This window comes from Cucurbita moschata, unplaced genomic scaffold, assembly GCF_002738365.1.
Source record: "Cucurbita moschata cultivar Rifu unplaced genomic scaffold, Cmos_1.0 Cmo_Scf00005, whole genome shotgun sequence".
Classification (NCBI taxonomy): Eukaryota; Viridiplantae; Streptophyta; class Magnoliopsida; order Cucurbitales; family Cucurbitaceae; genus Cucurbita; species Cucurbita moschata.
The window spans coordinates 6,646,972-6,660,625 of NW_019268521.1; the positions used below are offsets into that span (position 1 = coordinate 6,646,972).

At 38.5% G+C, this 13,654-nt stretch overlaps 2 protein-coding genes and 1 long non-coding RNA gene across 9 annotated transcripts; 1 reads left to right on the forward strand and 2 right to left on the reverse strand.

The window, feature by feature from the left end:
* Window positions 1–1,228: 1,228 nt before the first annotated feature.
* LOC111442958 (F-box protein SKIP23-like) lies at window positions 1,229–3,828 on the reverse strand. 2 transcript variants are annotated; one of them, XM_023080521.1, is made up of 3 exons: window positions 3,739–3,828; window positions 1,595–2,791; window positions 1,229–1,420 (listed from the first exon to the last, which is right to left on the reverse strand). In XM_023080521.1, the coding sequence occupies exons 2-3, from the start codon at window positions 2,750–2,752 to the stop codon at window positions 1,355–1,357; spliced, it is 1,224 nt and encodes a 407-aa protein (XP_022936289.1). In that variant the 5' UTR covers window positions 2,753–2,791; window positions 3,739–3,828; the 3' UTR covers window positions 1,229–1,354. The 2 variants fall into 2 exon arrangements, with proteins under 2 accessions (XP_022936289.1, XP_022936291.1); XM_023080523.1 differs by lacking the exon at window positions 1,229–1,420 and having other exon boundaries at window positions 1,461–2,791.
* Window positions 3,467–5,500, reverse strand: LOC111442957 (tRNA pseudouridine synthase A). Its single transcript, XM_023080520.1, has 2 exons — window positions 4,163–5,500; window positions 3,467–4,060 (listed from the first exon to the last, which is right to left on the reverse strand). The coding sequence occupies exons 1-2, from the start codon at window positions 5,404–5,406 to the stop codon at window positions 3,742–3,744; spliced, it is 1,563 nt and encodes a 520-aa protein (XP_022936288.1). The 5' UTR covers window positions 5,407–5,500; the 3' UTR covers window positions 3,467–3,741.
* A 705-nt stretch (window positions 5,501–6,205) lies between these two features.
* Window positions 6,206–9,361, forward strand: LOC111443627. 6 transcript variants are annotated; one of them, XR_002710538.1, is made up of 6 exons: window positions 6,206–6,427; window positions 6,548–7,152; window positions 7,350–7,483; window positions 7,588–7,724; window positions 8,796–8,912; window positions 9,255–9,361. It is a non-coding gene; the product is annotated as an uncharacterized LOC111443627 (long non-coding RNA). The 6 variants fall into 6 exon arrangements; XR_002710536.1 differs by having other exon boundaries at window positions 6,580–7,152; XR_002710537.1 differs by having other exon boundaries at window positions 6,583–7,152.
* The last annotated feature ends 4,293 nt before the right edge of the window (window positions 9,362–13,654 follow it).

Below are 13,654 nucleotides of genomic sequence, written 5' to 3' on the forward strand. Positions count from 1 at the left end.
GGGGGGGGGGGGGGGGGGGGGGGGGGGGGGGGGGGGGGGGGGGGGGGGGGGGGGGGGGGGGGGGGGGGGGGGGGGGGGGGGGGGGGGGGGGGGGGGGGGGGGGGGGGGGGGGGGGGGGGGGGGGGGAGAGAGAGAGAGAGAGTAGGAGTAGTGTAGTATGGTAAAGAAAGGAAAGGAAAAAAGGAGGAGGGAGGAGTAATGATGGTAGTAAAGAACATATGATTTCCAAGATAAAGTAAGTAAATTAAAGGAGGGAGAGGGGAAAGAGGGAGTAAGGAGGGAAGGTGGAATTAAAGAAGATGGTTGGAAGCGTGAAAGGCAACTGTTATGCAGAATTGGCTTTATGTGCGAGATTTGAATAAAGAAAAGATGGATTGGGGCAAAGACCAGTGAACAAAGAAAAAAAGAAACAAAGAAAAAAATGAATAAAGAAATGAGGGATTCATGTAATTAATCCTGTTGCGTGTGGGTGTGAGTCGTGTCATTGGAAGTCTGGAAGGGGTCTGCGACCAAACGTTGACATGCACCTGCGACTCCCCTGCGACTCCCCTGCGAGCGACTCCCCTGCGACTCCCCTGCGAGCGACTCCCCTGCGACTCCCCTGCGACTCCCCTACTCCTCACTCCTTTTTTTGGGTTTGGGGTTCATATCTCTGGAACCAACATATATATTTGAATGGCCCCTTTCAGAAGATACACATATTTGCTTCCCCCTATCCACTCCCTCACTGTCTCCTCTCCTCCCTCCATGCATAACCTGCATTGAGTGGTCTATATTGCCACCCACCTCTTCCTTTTTGTTGCTGCCCCATTTATTTTCAGCATCTTTTTATTTGCCATCTTTCCTACCCTTTTCTTCTTTTAATAACCCCACCATAATTCAACTAGTCTAAGCTATTACAATGAACTTGTAAGATATTGTCTATATAGTCAAGTAATGTAAGATTAAAATTAACCCTACCATACTTTTTTTTTTTTTTTGTATTTAATAAAACATAATTAAAAGTAAGGTGAGATTGAATTTATTTTCCATACTTGTGTTCGTTTGTCCTATAAGCTAAGTAGGCTGTGTGATAAGACACTATTGCGTACTGATTGTCTACCCTAAATTAGTGCAGGAGGGATGACAAGACAATTGAATTTTCTTTATTAAAAAAAAAACTAGTCTTTTTTTGCTTATTATATCAATTTTATTTTTCACTTTCATTATGAAAATACAAATTTAGAGGAGTAACTGGTGATGAGCAAGAAAGCAACTCTCGTAATTTTAGTAACCACCCACTAACCATAATTATTTCAATTTCGAATTCAAATTCAAATTGGAAGTAACCGTTGGCCATCCATGAGGTCATTCTTCATGCGGTATGAACTTCAAATACTTTCAACCCTTCTCTCTTCGGTTTGACCATGGAATAATTGCACTACCAAAAATTAACCATTAAAGGTAATTTATCAAGAATATGAAAAACCAAAGAAAATGGCAACTTTTATTTAGAAATTTTCAATTTGTGATTGTATTGATCACTGATGAAATGCAATTAATTATTCAATTGAAACGATCCGGAAACGCACAATTAGCAAGGATTTGGAGTTACCCAAATCGGTGGAAGTAAACGGCGTCGGGAATGGGAGCCGCCGGAGTAATACGGCAGCTGCTCGAAGCTTCCGTCGCACAACCGGAAAATCCCCATATCCGGTTCTTCACCCTGTCCCTGGTAATCGTTGTCAGAGTAATCGTCCGTATAATATATACAATTCCCTGAGATTCCACCAAAATCAGATGCAGAGAAAGCCATAGAAGAGTTTCCCCCTACGAACAGTGCCATCTCATCCAAATTTTCGACCTTCTCCCATCGCGGCCCTTCCCATTCCATTCGGAATACCTCAAATCGTACCGTACGATAGATTACAGATATCAGCTCGTCAACCATGGCGTCGTTGATGATATCCAAATACCGACTCACCAGCAGCAGCTCGCGCCCTAATTTTACCAAATATTGTATATCACCGGCCGATTGGCTTCCTGTAGTAACCAGTGAAACTTCAGAGTGGGAACCGCGTAAATCCATCACTGAAATGACCCCGTGCTTATCCACCGCGTAGAACAGCCCGTCGGAGTATACAATATCTTCGCAATCGGACGGTGCATCATTGACGAACGTCCAGGATTCACCGCCACTCCGGCAAAATGCCAAATCGCCGCTATGATTCAGAATCGCAACGGCCGAGAAATCGTTCTGATTCGATGGACTTGAGGACAGAACGATTTTCTTGAGAAAAGAATCGCGCATCTGCCGCAGATTTCGGCTGTAGATGTGCCCAGTGGGTGTACGGATCAGGTATTCTCGACCAACTCTGGAGTAATCGAAAGAGACGACGTTGGGGAACGTGGAGAGCGGAGGCAGACGCAGCTTGGCCCTGGTTAAGGGGTTGAGGAGGAGGATTGTCGGATTTTCATCGACGATCGCAAGCCAGCCGTGGGAAGAACCGCACCGGCGCTTCCCGAGAGAAGCCTCCGGGAGGTGAAGGAAGTGGATTTTGTTGTCAGAAAAGTTGAATAAGCCGCAGCGGGAGTCGTGGTACAGAGGAATTATGAGCCAGGGGAGCTGTGGAGGAAGACGGCGAGGGATTTTGGGGACCGATGATCGCCAGCTCTGACAGACGACTCGAAATCGGAGATAGTCAGAGTAGACGGTGAGGTTATCGGCGATAACTTGCAGGAGATCGGGCGGGAGTTGGGTCCAGTCAGCCATTTTTCTAAGGCCTTGCGCTTCGTCCAGAAGATATTTGTCCTGAATGATGAGGAGCTCTTTTATTTTCTCCACGAATTTAAAGAGACATCATTATTGTCTCTTCTAAAATAAAAGGTCAACTAAATTATTATTTCGTTCAATTTTTTAAATTTTGTAATTTTCTTTTAAAGAATTTTTATTGAGGCTAACTAAACCTATGGCCAAATTTAAAAGCCCAAGGAAAAAGACCTACAAGCTAACTGATAGAGAAATCTTTTCCAAAAAAAAAAACAAAAAGAAAAAAAAAATCAACATGAACTAATGGATTAAATGGAAAACAAGCTGCTTACTCAAATACATACATGTTACTATTAACAAAATACACGCATTCATTAGAAATCTACAATGTTTATTGCCAAAACTACTAATTTCAAGAAATGCATACTAAATTTTGTCGAATGAGACATTCTTTTTTTTAAGTTTGAGCTCTAAATTGTTGCTGATCCTCTCTTTGGATCACAGTACTGATGAGTATACCAAGTATTTGACCTCTCCCCTTCAAGGTTTGCCACTTCTTGAGTTATTCGACAACCTAAAAATATAACAGTTATGAGCCTACATCCACTCTACATCGACGATCTTGAGAGCACGGGCCCAATTGAAAAGAAAATACAAGAACCGATCCTTTCTAACAGGTAGATCTAAGCTATTTTAGAGTTCCTACATCTAATAGTGTAAACGTTATAACTACTTCAGGTTCACCATATAAATTAAACAATTTTCGTGTACAAATAGTTCAAACCCTTGTAGGGGTATAGAAGAATAACATGACTCAAGATCATAATCAGAACGTAACATAATAAATGGATTTGCCTCACTTTCTTGAACAAAATTTATGCATGATCTGATTAGAGTTGAAGTTAAAGAAGCAGTAAATCATCAATCAAAACTAATATTTTTTGCTGAAAGTATCCAAATGGCAGGTAAAAGCAAAGGTGGAAGAAGACCTTCTAAGTCTCAGCCTGTGTGTCGATGCCAACACTTGTGTTCTTAGCATTATCATCTGCAGCCTCATCAGCAACGCGTAAATCAGGATAATTGCGATGGTTTAGAGAATGCAGCCATAAGGCAACGGCTCCCTCTTTGTGCTCTGTGGAACCAATGTGAGAATATATATGCTTCATTTTGAAATCTTCTGCTACCTCTTCGTATGCTTTCATAGATACCTCTTCATGACTGTCTTTCCACTTCTGATTATATGATGTGAATAGGCACTCGTCCAAGTACAGCCCAACCTCAGGTGCAGTGGGCACGTTGATATTTACATCCCTGTGTTTCAATTTTGATTACCAAAACTTGATGGAATCCAATTCTATTCTATTCTATTAACAAATGAAATGAAAATTGCAGTTGAAAATGGAAATTACTTACTGTTGCAGAGCCTTCTCAATCAATGATTCTGGAGCACAGTTCCTCATGATTGCCACAGCAAGACCCATCATCTTCCGGATCTGGTGAAGCATGAAACTCTGCCCCACAACTTCACATTTCACAAATTCAATGCCTTCAACGACAACCGTGGTCGCCGCATCAAATGAAATGATGAAGCGACGAGCAGCAGGGTCCTCTGCTTTTGTTCTGGTAGTAAAATTGTGGAAGTTATGAGTTCCTACATATTTCTTCAAAATCCTATTGAACCTAGCTTTCTCCTCCTCGCCATACTTGAAGCTCCCTGAGGATTTCTCATTCCTATTAACGCTTTCTTTGCTTGCAACATTCTCAGAATCGTTCCCTAATCCAGACATTTCACTGCCTTCAATTTTGGCAGTAGCTTCGCCTCCAACATTGAGTTCAGTACCACTGTTTTCAACTAAAACGCTAGTTTCTTTGATAGAATCGGAGGCCGTGGCATTGTCCTCCAATGCACCATTTGCCTGAACATCAGGAACTTCAATGGCGTTTCCAGAGTTGGGCGAAATGTCTGATTCAGATATCGCAGTTTTTACTTCGAAATTGCGCTTGCCCATCAAGCCTTCGACCTTGCGTCCTCGTTCAGAGCACTCTAAGCACTTCACAAGCTCGTTACCAGACCCTAAACTAGCCTTCACACTTTCTCTATCACGATGGCAATTAGGATCGAGAGCGAAGACAGGAATTAGGTAAACATACCTTCTCCGATCGCAGAACTTCTTCGCATTAAATGACGCTGTGACGCGCTTGTACCCGAAAATTCGAATCTGGGGCGAAAGATTCGAATTGAGACGATCAACAAAACCTGGCGGATCGATGTAGAAGCGACCGGAAACAACCTGACCCACGGCGCTCACGCCCTTATCAGTGCGAGCCGAGCGGGCCCAATCGTAGCGCTTCGAGAGCCCTCGGTCCTGCTCCGGGACTGCACCGGCGAGATATAGGGCTTCTTCAAGGTCGGCTTCAATGGTTTTAGCGCCTGGATTCTTCTGCATCCCTTGATAACCGACGCCACAGTAGGCAAAGAAAATAGCAATCTTGCGGCGCTTGTACCTTTGTTTCTTCGGTGCCGCAGAATTGGAATTGACATCTTCGTCATCGGAGGTGGTGGTTGTGGATGACATTTTAAGCTTCTTTGGTTCTGGTTCTTCGATCGACGGTTGTGGCGGCGACCTTCTGGTTTGCGTTGGCGGTTCTTCTTCCATTTTACTCAGGCAAGGGCATAGACTGAAGTCTCCATTAGGGTTTTAGAGTCCCAACAGATGCTAGAAGTTCCATGTCCAAAATAGATTCCTATTATTTTTTTAAATTTTAAATTTTCTTTAAATTCCATTTTTCTGTTGGTAATAGTGTTTTTTAGAGAAAAAATATTGGTTTTTATTTTTTATTTTTTTTATATATATATTTCATAAATTCGCCAATTTAATAAAAACAGTTTTTTTAAAAAAATCTCAAACTTGTTTTTAAACTTTAAAAAAAAAAAAAATCTAACTATTTCTCCTTTATTTAAAAAATATTTCTAAACTTTGAAAATAATTTCAATAGTTTCATTAATCTTCTTAAAAAAAATTTATTTAAAAAATACCTTTAAAATAAAAATAAAAAACTCTTATTATTAGCCACATAAATAATTAAAATAAGTGAGTGACAATAAATAGTGTCAAGTCTTTCTATATCATATTATTTACTTGTCTGCTTTTGTCTGCTTTTAAAATGTGAATATTATTTTTGCAATCTAACCAATATTATTTTTCTCCCCTGAATATATATTTTTTAAATATCTACATATTAATATTTTAGGGATATTTTTAATATAATGTGGACTTCCAAATTTCCGTTCACGTTGAAGGGGTATTTAATCACCTAAAATAAAACATTCCATCGGAAAAAAAGAAAAAAAAAACTAATAAATAAATAAATAATACAACAAATTAATAGTTGAAAATAGCCCAACCCGCCAAATTGAATTTAGTTTAACCCGAGGAGGTTCAGAGGTAGCAATTATTAGCATACGTTCAAGCGGACGTCCCACGAAACCGTCAATTTCTTTGCTCTTATGCCATTGTGAAATGGTGGTCCAGATCCCACTCTCCTTCGATTGGTTTTAGCGAAGAATCTCGAGACCACGCGTCTGCAGATCAAATGGCCTTCAAACTTCTGAGACCGATCCTTCGATTGCAAATGGTGGATGTCTTCGCGCCAATCTCTTTCTTTAATTTATCACCGGTAAATGTCTTTGCGCCAATCTGAGATTTCTACTTTTCAGATGATTATTCGTATTATTAAGGTTGATCGCATCTTCTGCTTTTTAGTTTAAACACATTAAGAAGTTGATGTTTTATCCAGTTTGAATTGAGGAATAGATTCTCAAAATGAAGCAGGTTGTACTCTGTCGCTTACGGAATTAAGCTAGAGCCATGAATTGTCTCCATCTCGCCGCTAAGTACCCTGTTATGATTCTAGCTCGTTACCTTCCTTTCCTTTTCCTTGTTCGTGGGGGCATTCGGATAGCGAGGTTAAGATCGCACAATACGAATGAGGTTATATTTTATGGAGTGTCATGCTGTTTTCGTCTTTGGTTGTGGTTGCAGGACAGCCCTATTTTCTTCAACTAAGACCTCAAGGTTTTCATCCCAAGTATTATGCATGCTTATTATTTGATCCATGTTTTCCATGGGATTTTTGACGGATTATGTATGCCCGTGGACTAACAAAAGTTTGATTAACATGGAAATCTTTTAATCGATGAAATTTCTGCCTCAATGTGATATGCTTTTAGTCACAAATTTGTTAGAACATACATTATAATATACAAATTACTTGCTCGAGTTGGAATTCATGGTTTTTCTGGTTCATGAAAGAATATATTGAAGCAGCGAAGTCCGTGTTTTCTATTGGAGAGTATTGGGATTCTTGTAATTATAATGGCCATGACTTGGACTACGATCAAGGTACGATGACGAATCTTTGTTCTTCGTATGTACTGTGTTGATAAATTGGAATCACGTTTTAAGCAATATCCCCTAACAGTTTCTTGGAATTTTCTAGTTTTTTAGTTTACTTGAATGGTTGGTGTTTGTGGATAATATCCTCTGTTGTTTTTCTCAATTCATATATTCCATAGTGATGATCACAACTCTAAATGCAGATAGACATAGAATGGATAATAGATTGGATTGACAACACCGGATAACTTTCATCTGCTTTTGATTTTACAACCAAGGGAGTTCTTCAGGTCTCCCTGTATGTGAGGCCATTGCAAACCCCCGCCCCCCCCAAAGTGTAATACTATGAACATCAAATCTTAATTATTTGAAATAGAAAGGATCGGGCGACAGTAATATCATGGATTTTCTATTCCCCTGACCTCAGAATGCTTCTTGCAGGTCCATTGGCCCCTTCCTGCCAGCCATATCATGGAGGCATCCAAACTGTATCAGCTTGGAATAGAGTGTTATCTTGTTTGCAGTCTAATTCTCGCTCACTCCGCTGTGGCTTTCTTTCAGCTATGCTTCGTTTTATAGTAAGTCTAAATATCTAATCACTTGTTCATCATAATTTGTTGTGGTTTTTGGATTGTTTGATCCAACAAAGCTTTTGTACGATTCGAGCCCCATCTTCCTATATTGGATGTTTTTAAGCAAGTTATTCTCTGAGATTTTACTACATAATAGGTTAGTTCCCAAAATTTAGCTGCAAATCTTAAGAGTAGAACTGTTTCGCAGGCTGAGTGATCAATCTTCGATGTTTCTAAACCATGGTAGAGGAGTACTTGTTGTCTTTTAATTGTTGCCTCAAAACCAGTTTTTACACCCCACCTGTTCCTTATCAGGTTGCAACTCCTATCATGGGTAGGACCTTCCCTTCAGTACGTATGAATTCTGATTTTTCACAAATTTTATGTTGTTTTCAAGATTATACTCCATAGACATGGATGTCTGTCTTTACATCTGGAGGTGTAATTAGTGAGCAATCATCGATTCTTAGGATGAATGTTTGGGCGTGGAGGAAGACTGAAGTCAATCTGAGTGTGTGAACCTCTGTGGATATTGCAAAGGGGTCTAGTGTATTAGAACTCTAAATTAAATTTGGTAAGATGTATATTGATTGGATGACTTCAGTTAAGGGATGAGATTTGAACATCCATTATGAAGTGCAGAACATAAGAGAAAGTAGGGAGAGAGTTTAGGCGTGCAAGCTGAAATATCAACCATGGACATGGTTTGATCGGTAGTTGATCGATTCAATTCATTTTGGATCAGTTTGATAGTTTGTTTAGGCATATATGATATTTCAAAAACGTTAGTTTCGGTATAATTTTGGCCATAAGTTGTGTCGAACGGACCTTATAGTGAGTGCCACATGGCCGAAGAGCAGGGAAGTGACTACCAAGCATCACCATCACAATACCATGGTCAATGGCTCTTATCATTTTTTGCTTTGAAACTCCAAAAGATATACAGACCAACGCCACCCTTCCACGGCTTCCCTTGCCCCAACCTTCATCGTGTATATGTTGTATTAGTTGGATCATTGCATTGTTCATCAACAGTGAACCTCTGTAGGTCTTATATTTTCTTTTTCTGAATTCCAGGAATAATCTAACCGTCCTGTGTGCACACTACTACCTTGTCCCAGTCATCAAACTTGGGCAACTTGGTTTTACCTGCCACTTGATTAATGGATAGACCGATTAATTTATTCTCGAGAGGTACTAATTAATCACAGTTAGCTAGTTTGCTTTTATAGATTTGACAAGTATATATATTAATGATTTATTAACTAGCACCACCACTAGCACATTCTATATGCCTGTTGGAAATTATGATTTTTTATTCCGGAAGACATTCAAACTGCTGTCCGAAGCCGCAGTCAGCAAAAAAAAGGGAAAAAAGGGAAAAAAGAAAAAAAAAGAAAAAAAAGAAGGGGTAGTTTGCCATTCATGTGACTGAATATTAGCTACCGGCGACAGTGCTGATTGCAGCAAATTGGTCTTCTTTTTTTTATATATATACCAAGCACTCATCTTTTTGTTCTCTAACTGCCTTTTCAGATTCTCTACATGCAGGATTGTAAAGTAGATTTGCTGAGGACTCCAAGTGCAGCAGCGATGAACACCTCTCTCTGACGTCCACCGCCGAACCATAATTGGCTTCTCAGGTACAGTTAAAAAACTGTTGATTTTTATTGACTTTGAGACATTTTCATTACGGCAGATATCCACTTTTTAACCACAACGGCTCGCATTCATTGGAAACAGTGTGGGAATCCCATCCAGCTGTGCGGTAAGCAAAAGTGTAAGGCCCACTTGAACAATAACAAAGTGTTGTTGGTTTTGCTGCTTGCTTGCTGCCTGTTTCTTTGAATGAAATTCTACTTGTTTTGGTCAACCATTCTGAATTTTAGTTAAGAATGAGTAAGAAATTGGCTGCTTATAAGCATGCGTAAGTGAATTTTTCTAGTGGTCGTCCCTACAATGGTATACACGTTCCCCAATGAAAATGGAAGTTGTTGGAGTTGCACCATGGCCAAGGAAAGAACCATATGAAAGTCCTTTCCAATATATAAGACCAAATGAACATTAGACTAAATGAAGGGTAGTGGGGTCATTTTGGGATGTTTGACTCATGTGGGTGTTTAGAGCCTGAGATTAACATTTTGTTGAAAATTGTTGGGAGAGGAGTTCCATATTGGCTAATTAAAAGGGAAGATCAAAAGTTTATAAGAAAGACTATCTCAATTGGAATGATGTATTTTGAGAAAATCAAAAGCAAAGTCATCATAATTTATGTTAAAAGTGGACAATATTATATCATTGTAGAGGTCTGTAGTTTCTAACAATGTATCAGAGACATACCCTTAACTTAGCTATGTTAATAAAATCTTCAAGTGTTGAACAAAGAAGTTGTAAGCCTCGAAGGTATAGTCAAAAGTGACTCAAGCGTCAAACAAAAGGTGTACTTTGTTCGAGAATTTCAGGGAAGAAGTCGAGTCTCGATTAAGGAGAGACTGTTTGAGGTCTCCATAGGCCTCAAGGGAGGCTGTATAGTGTATTTTGTTCGAGGGGAAGATTGTTAGGAGAGGAATCTCACATTGGCTAATTAAGCAAAAGATCATGAGTTTACAATAAAAAAAAAAAAAAAACTATCTCTATTGATACGAGATCTTTTGAAAAAAGTAGAAGTAAAATCATGAAAGCTTATATTCAAAGTGTGATTGGATAATCACAAGTCCACAGTTTCTGACACATTTTAGACTAGTAAATGTTTAAGTGAAGGGTTTAGGAAGGAGTGAATTATAGAATACAACTCATTAGCATGTCCATCAAACCCTATACTTAGACAAATCCTAGAGCAAACATGAATTTGATATATTAACCCAAATCTGCTTAAACTTAAACCTATACCCAAAACTATCAATACAAACACTCAAATGGCGTCTCCCATGATTTGGAGTTTAGAAGCTTCAAATTAAGCTACGTAAGGAAATACTTTGTAAAAAATTGAGTTCAAATACTGTTTTTAGGATTAATAAATTCATAAAATAGAATAAAACAAAATCACAAAGACTTTCTGTTGGGAGTAGTTTTTCGATGGTCAAGAACATTTTTTTATGTTAGGAATTTACATTTAAAATTAATATTAGTCTATCAAATTAGTCTTGAATCTAGACCAAATTTGATTACTATTTAGTAGTTAATTTAATTATATTTGTTTATCATAATTTATTAACCATGGTTTGTATTTTTCTTAAAAAATCATTTGAATTGTTAGTCAAATTAAAAAACAAAAGCAATTTAAAAAAAAAATAGTTTTTCAGATATTTTTTTTTGTTAACCATTTTGATTTTAGTTTTATATTTTTTGAAATTGATGCCCGTTGCTTCTCATCTTCTCTATTATGATTTTCACCTATCTTAAAAAAATACTTCAATTTCTAGTTAAATTTTTAAAATAAAAGTAAAAACAAGATTTGAGTTTTTTTTCCTTCAAAATTTGGCATGATTTTTGAAAATATGAGTGGAAAGTAGAAACCAAGACATATAAACTTATGGAGACCTAAATTTGTAATATTAGTGGTTATAGCCTTAGACCCAAAAACCAAAAACAATAATTATGGAGACCCAAATTACTTTAATTAAAAGTAGTTTTTGCTGTTCCATGTGTTTCTTCTACAAATATTGCGACTTTGCTTCAAGTGTTCAAAGTCTAGCAATGATTTGGTCTACCAAAAGAAGATAATGCTTGCATGTCTTACAATGATGTTCAACAAATTTCTAGCAAGAGTCGACGAATAGGTAAATTCCACCATCTAGCATGGAAAAAACGTTTTTTTTAATACTAAAAAAATTACAAATAAATAATAATTTGTGGAATATTATTACTTTAATCAGCCACCAACACCAAGCGACCTAGAAAAAACACATGGAGCTTTATTATAAGGTGAATTTATTCGTGTTTATAACAAAATGCTTTAGCCTGAGTACTAAAGTGAAAAAGGAATGCATATTAACACATTACTCCGTTGGTTGATTCTAATTTCTAGATTCAAATATATAGGATAAAGTGGAGGAGGAGGAGGAGGAGGAGGGAATAAAATCGGGGAGGTGATGATAAGATCTTGGCAGCAATCTTGAGACAAGATGGGGGGATGATGATAGGGCAGTGTCCTCGACGGTGGGAAGGGCAAAGGATAATAAGGGTATGAGGCAATGGAATCTCAGTATTTGTATTCGTATTCGTATTTGCATCTGTTGTATTGAAAAGCTTCATCTGGGGAGGGGGGGAGGGGGGAGGCATCCTTATTCCTTTCCTCCCTCATCCCCGTGATTCAATCATGGCCTCTGTCAGTGACTACAGCACACACCACACACCACATCCCTCCTACCCTCTTCTCTGGCAGTAGCTCTGCGCTGTGTGCATCAGACAAAACCGAACCGAATTCCAAAGACAAGAGTCTAAAAAGAAAATAAAAACCCATTCCATGATTTTGAAACTGGTGAATTCAATGCGAGTCGTTGGGGGTAGATTTCAAGCCATTAAAATTCTCTGAGAGAGAGAGAGACAGACAGAGACAGAGAAAAGATGAGGGATATGGGGATGTTGGTTGCTTTCATAAATGCAGGCGTACAGACACACACTTGTACATATTGCTGGGAGTTTTGTTCTTTTTCCCCCTCAAAATTTCCTTCCCCCCTCCTTTTCTAGGGTATAACTGTTAAGGTTTTTCATTAAACTATTTGCTTCCTCATGACTGCGACCTTTCACTCGACAAAATGGACCATTTTCCTCCTCCCTTATCTTTCTCTCTCCTCTCTTTAACCAACCAACCAACCAACCATCCATCCCACTGTAAGTTTGTATTCTTGACCTTGCAATTCCATGGACTGGCGGAAAGAGACAGCCTCACCCCTCTTTCCACTTTTTTTACCCTTTGACTCCAAGGCTTTCCTTTTCCTTTTTTTTTTTTTGTTTTACTGATGTCAATTTGATCCCCTTCAAAGCCCTCAGTATGTGTGTGTGTCTTTACTTTCAGTAGTGGGTAGCTTTGAATTTCATTTTCCTTATTTGTATTGTGATAATAGTTCTTTGAAAATCACGTTTTAATTAGCAGCTAGCTTAGTAAAGGTGATAGCTGAAATGGAATCAGCTATCACCCAAGTGAAGTGGATACAGAAAAATTCACACACTGACTCACTTTCCATATTCCCCCTTTTGTTGTATGTGAAATGAAAACACAAGAAGTCAGAAGGGGGAATTGCAGTTTTGGTTTTGAAAAATGGTTTGTGAAAGTGAAACGGACCTAAGATGCCACGCAGATCATGGCTACAAGTGGGACCCCCTGGTTGCGTCAGCGTCTTGGCTTCCTTATTCCCATTTCCCATTTCATCGTCCACACATATTTCCCACTTTTCCTTGCCTTTCACTCTCCTCCTTTTGCTTAATCCATTTAACAATCATTTTCTCATTGACAAAGTCCTAATTCCTCATCAACAAATATTATATATTGAGATTTTGAAATTTTTGTGTTCATATGAACGTTTTATTTTTCATTAAATATTTTGGCACATTTTAGACATAGGAAGCCCTTCTAGATTTTGACTGAGGATGTTGATTCAATGCATATCATCATTAGTTTTTAGTAAGTTGCTGACCCAATTTGAATGGAATATTGGGTTGGAAGCATTGCCAATAAAGCAATGCGTCCTTTGGCACGCTGGTTCTTTCCAATAGTCAAGAGACTTGTGCAACTTATGTTGACGTGTATTAGATGGCCTCTTTGAAAAGTATCTTAATAATCTTCTTTTGTCAATCCTCTTGAAACCGTGATTCACTAGATTTAAGTTAAGTCTGTAACTCGTTAGTTAAGTCTATAATCCGATAATGTGATAAGAAGCGAGAATTGTTGATTAAGAGAAAAGGTTTTACATTGACTAATTAAGAGGAATATCATG

Bases quoted from the DNA above. Each gene is read 5' to 3' on its own strand.
- LOC111442958 (XM_023080521.1), bottom strand. From the start codon at position 2,752: ATGGCTGACTGGACCCAACTCCCGCCCGATCTCCTGCAAGTTATCGCC. The intron at 1,421-1,594 runs GTAACTCCAAAT...AATTTTTGGTAG, and splicing joins GTTTACTTCCACCGATTTGG to TGCAATTATTCCATGGTCAA.
- LOC111442957 (XM_023080520.1), bottom strand. From the start codon at position 5,406: ATGGAAGAAGAACCGCCAACGCAAACCAGAAGGTCGCCGCCACAACCG. The intron at 4,061-4,162 runs GTAAGTAATTTC...ATTGAAACACAG, and splicing joins ATTGAGAAGGCTCTGCAACA to GGATGTAAATATCAACGTGC.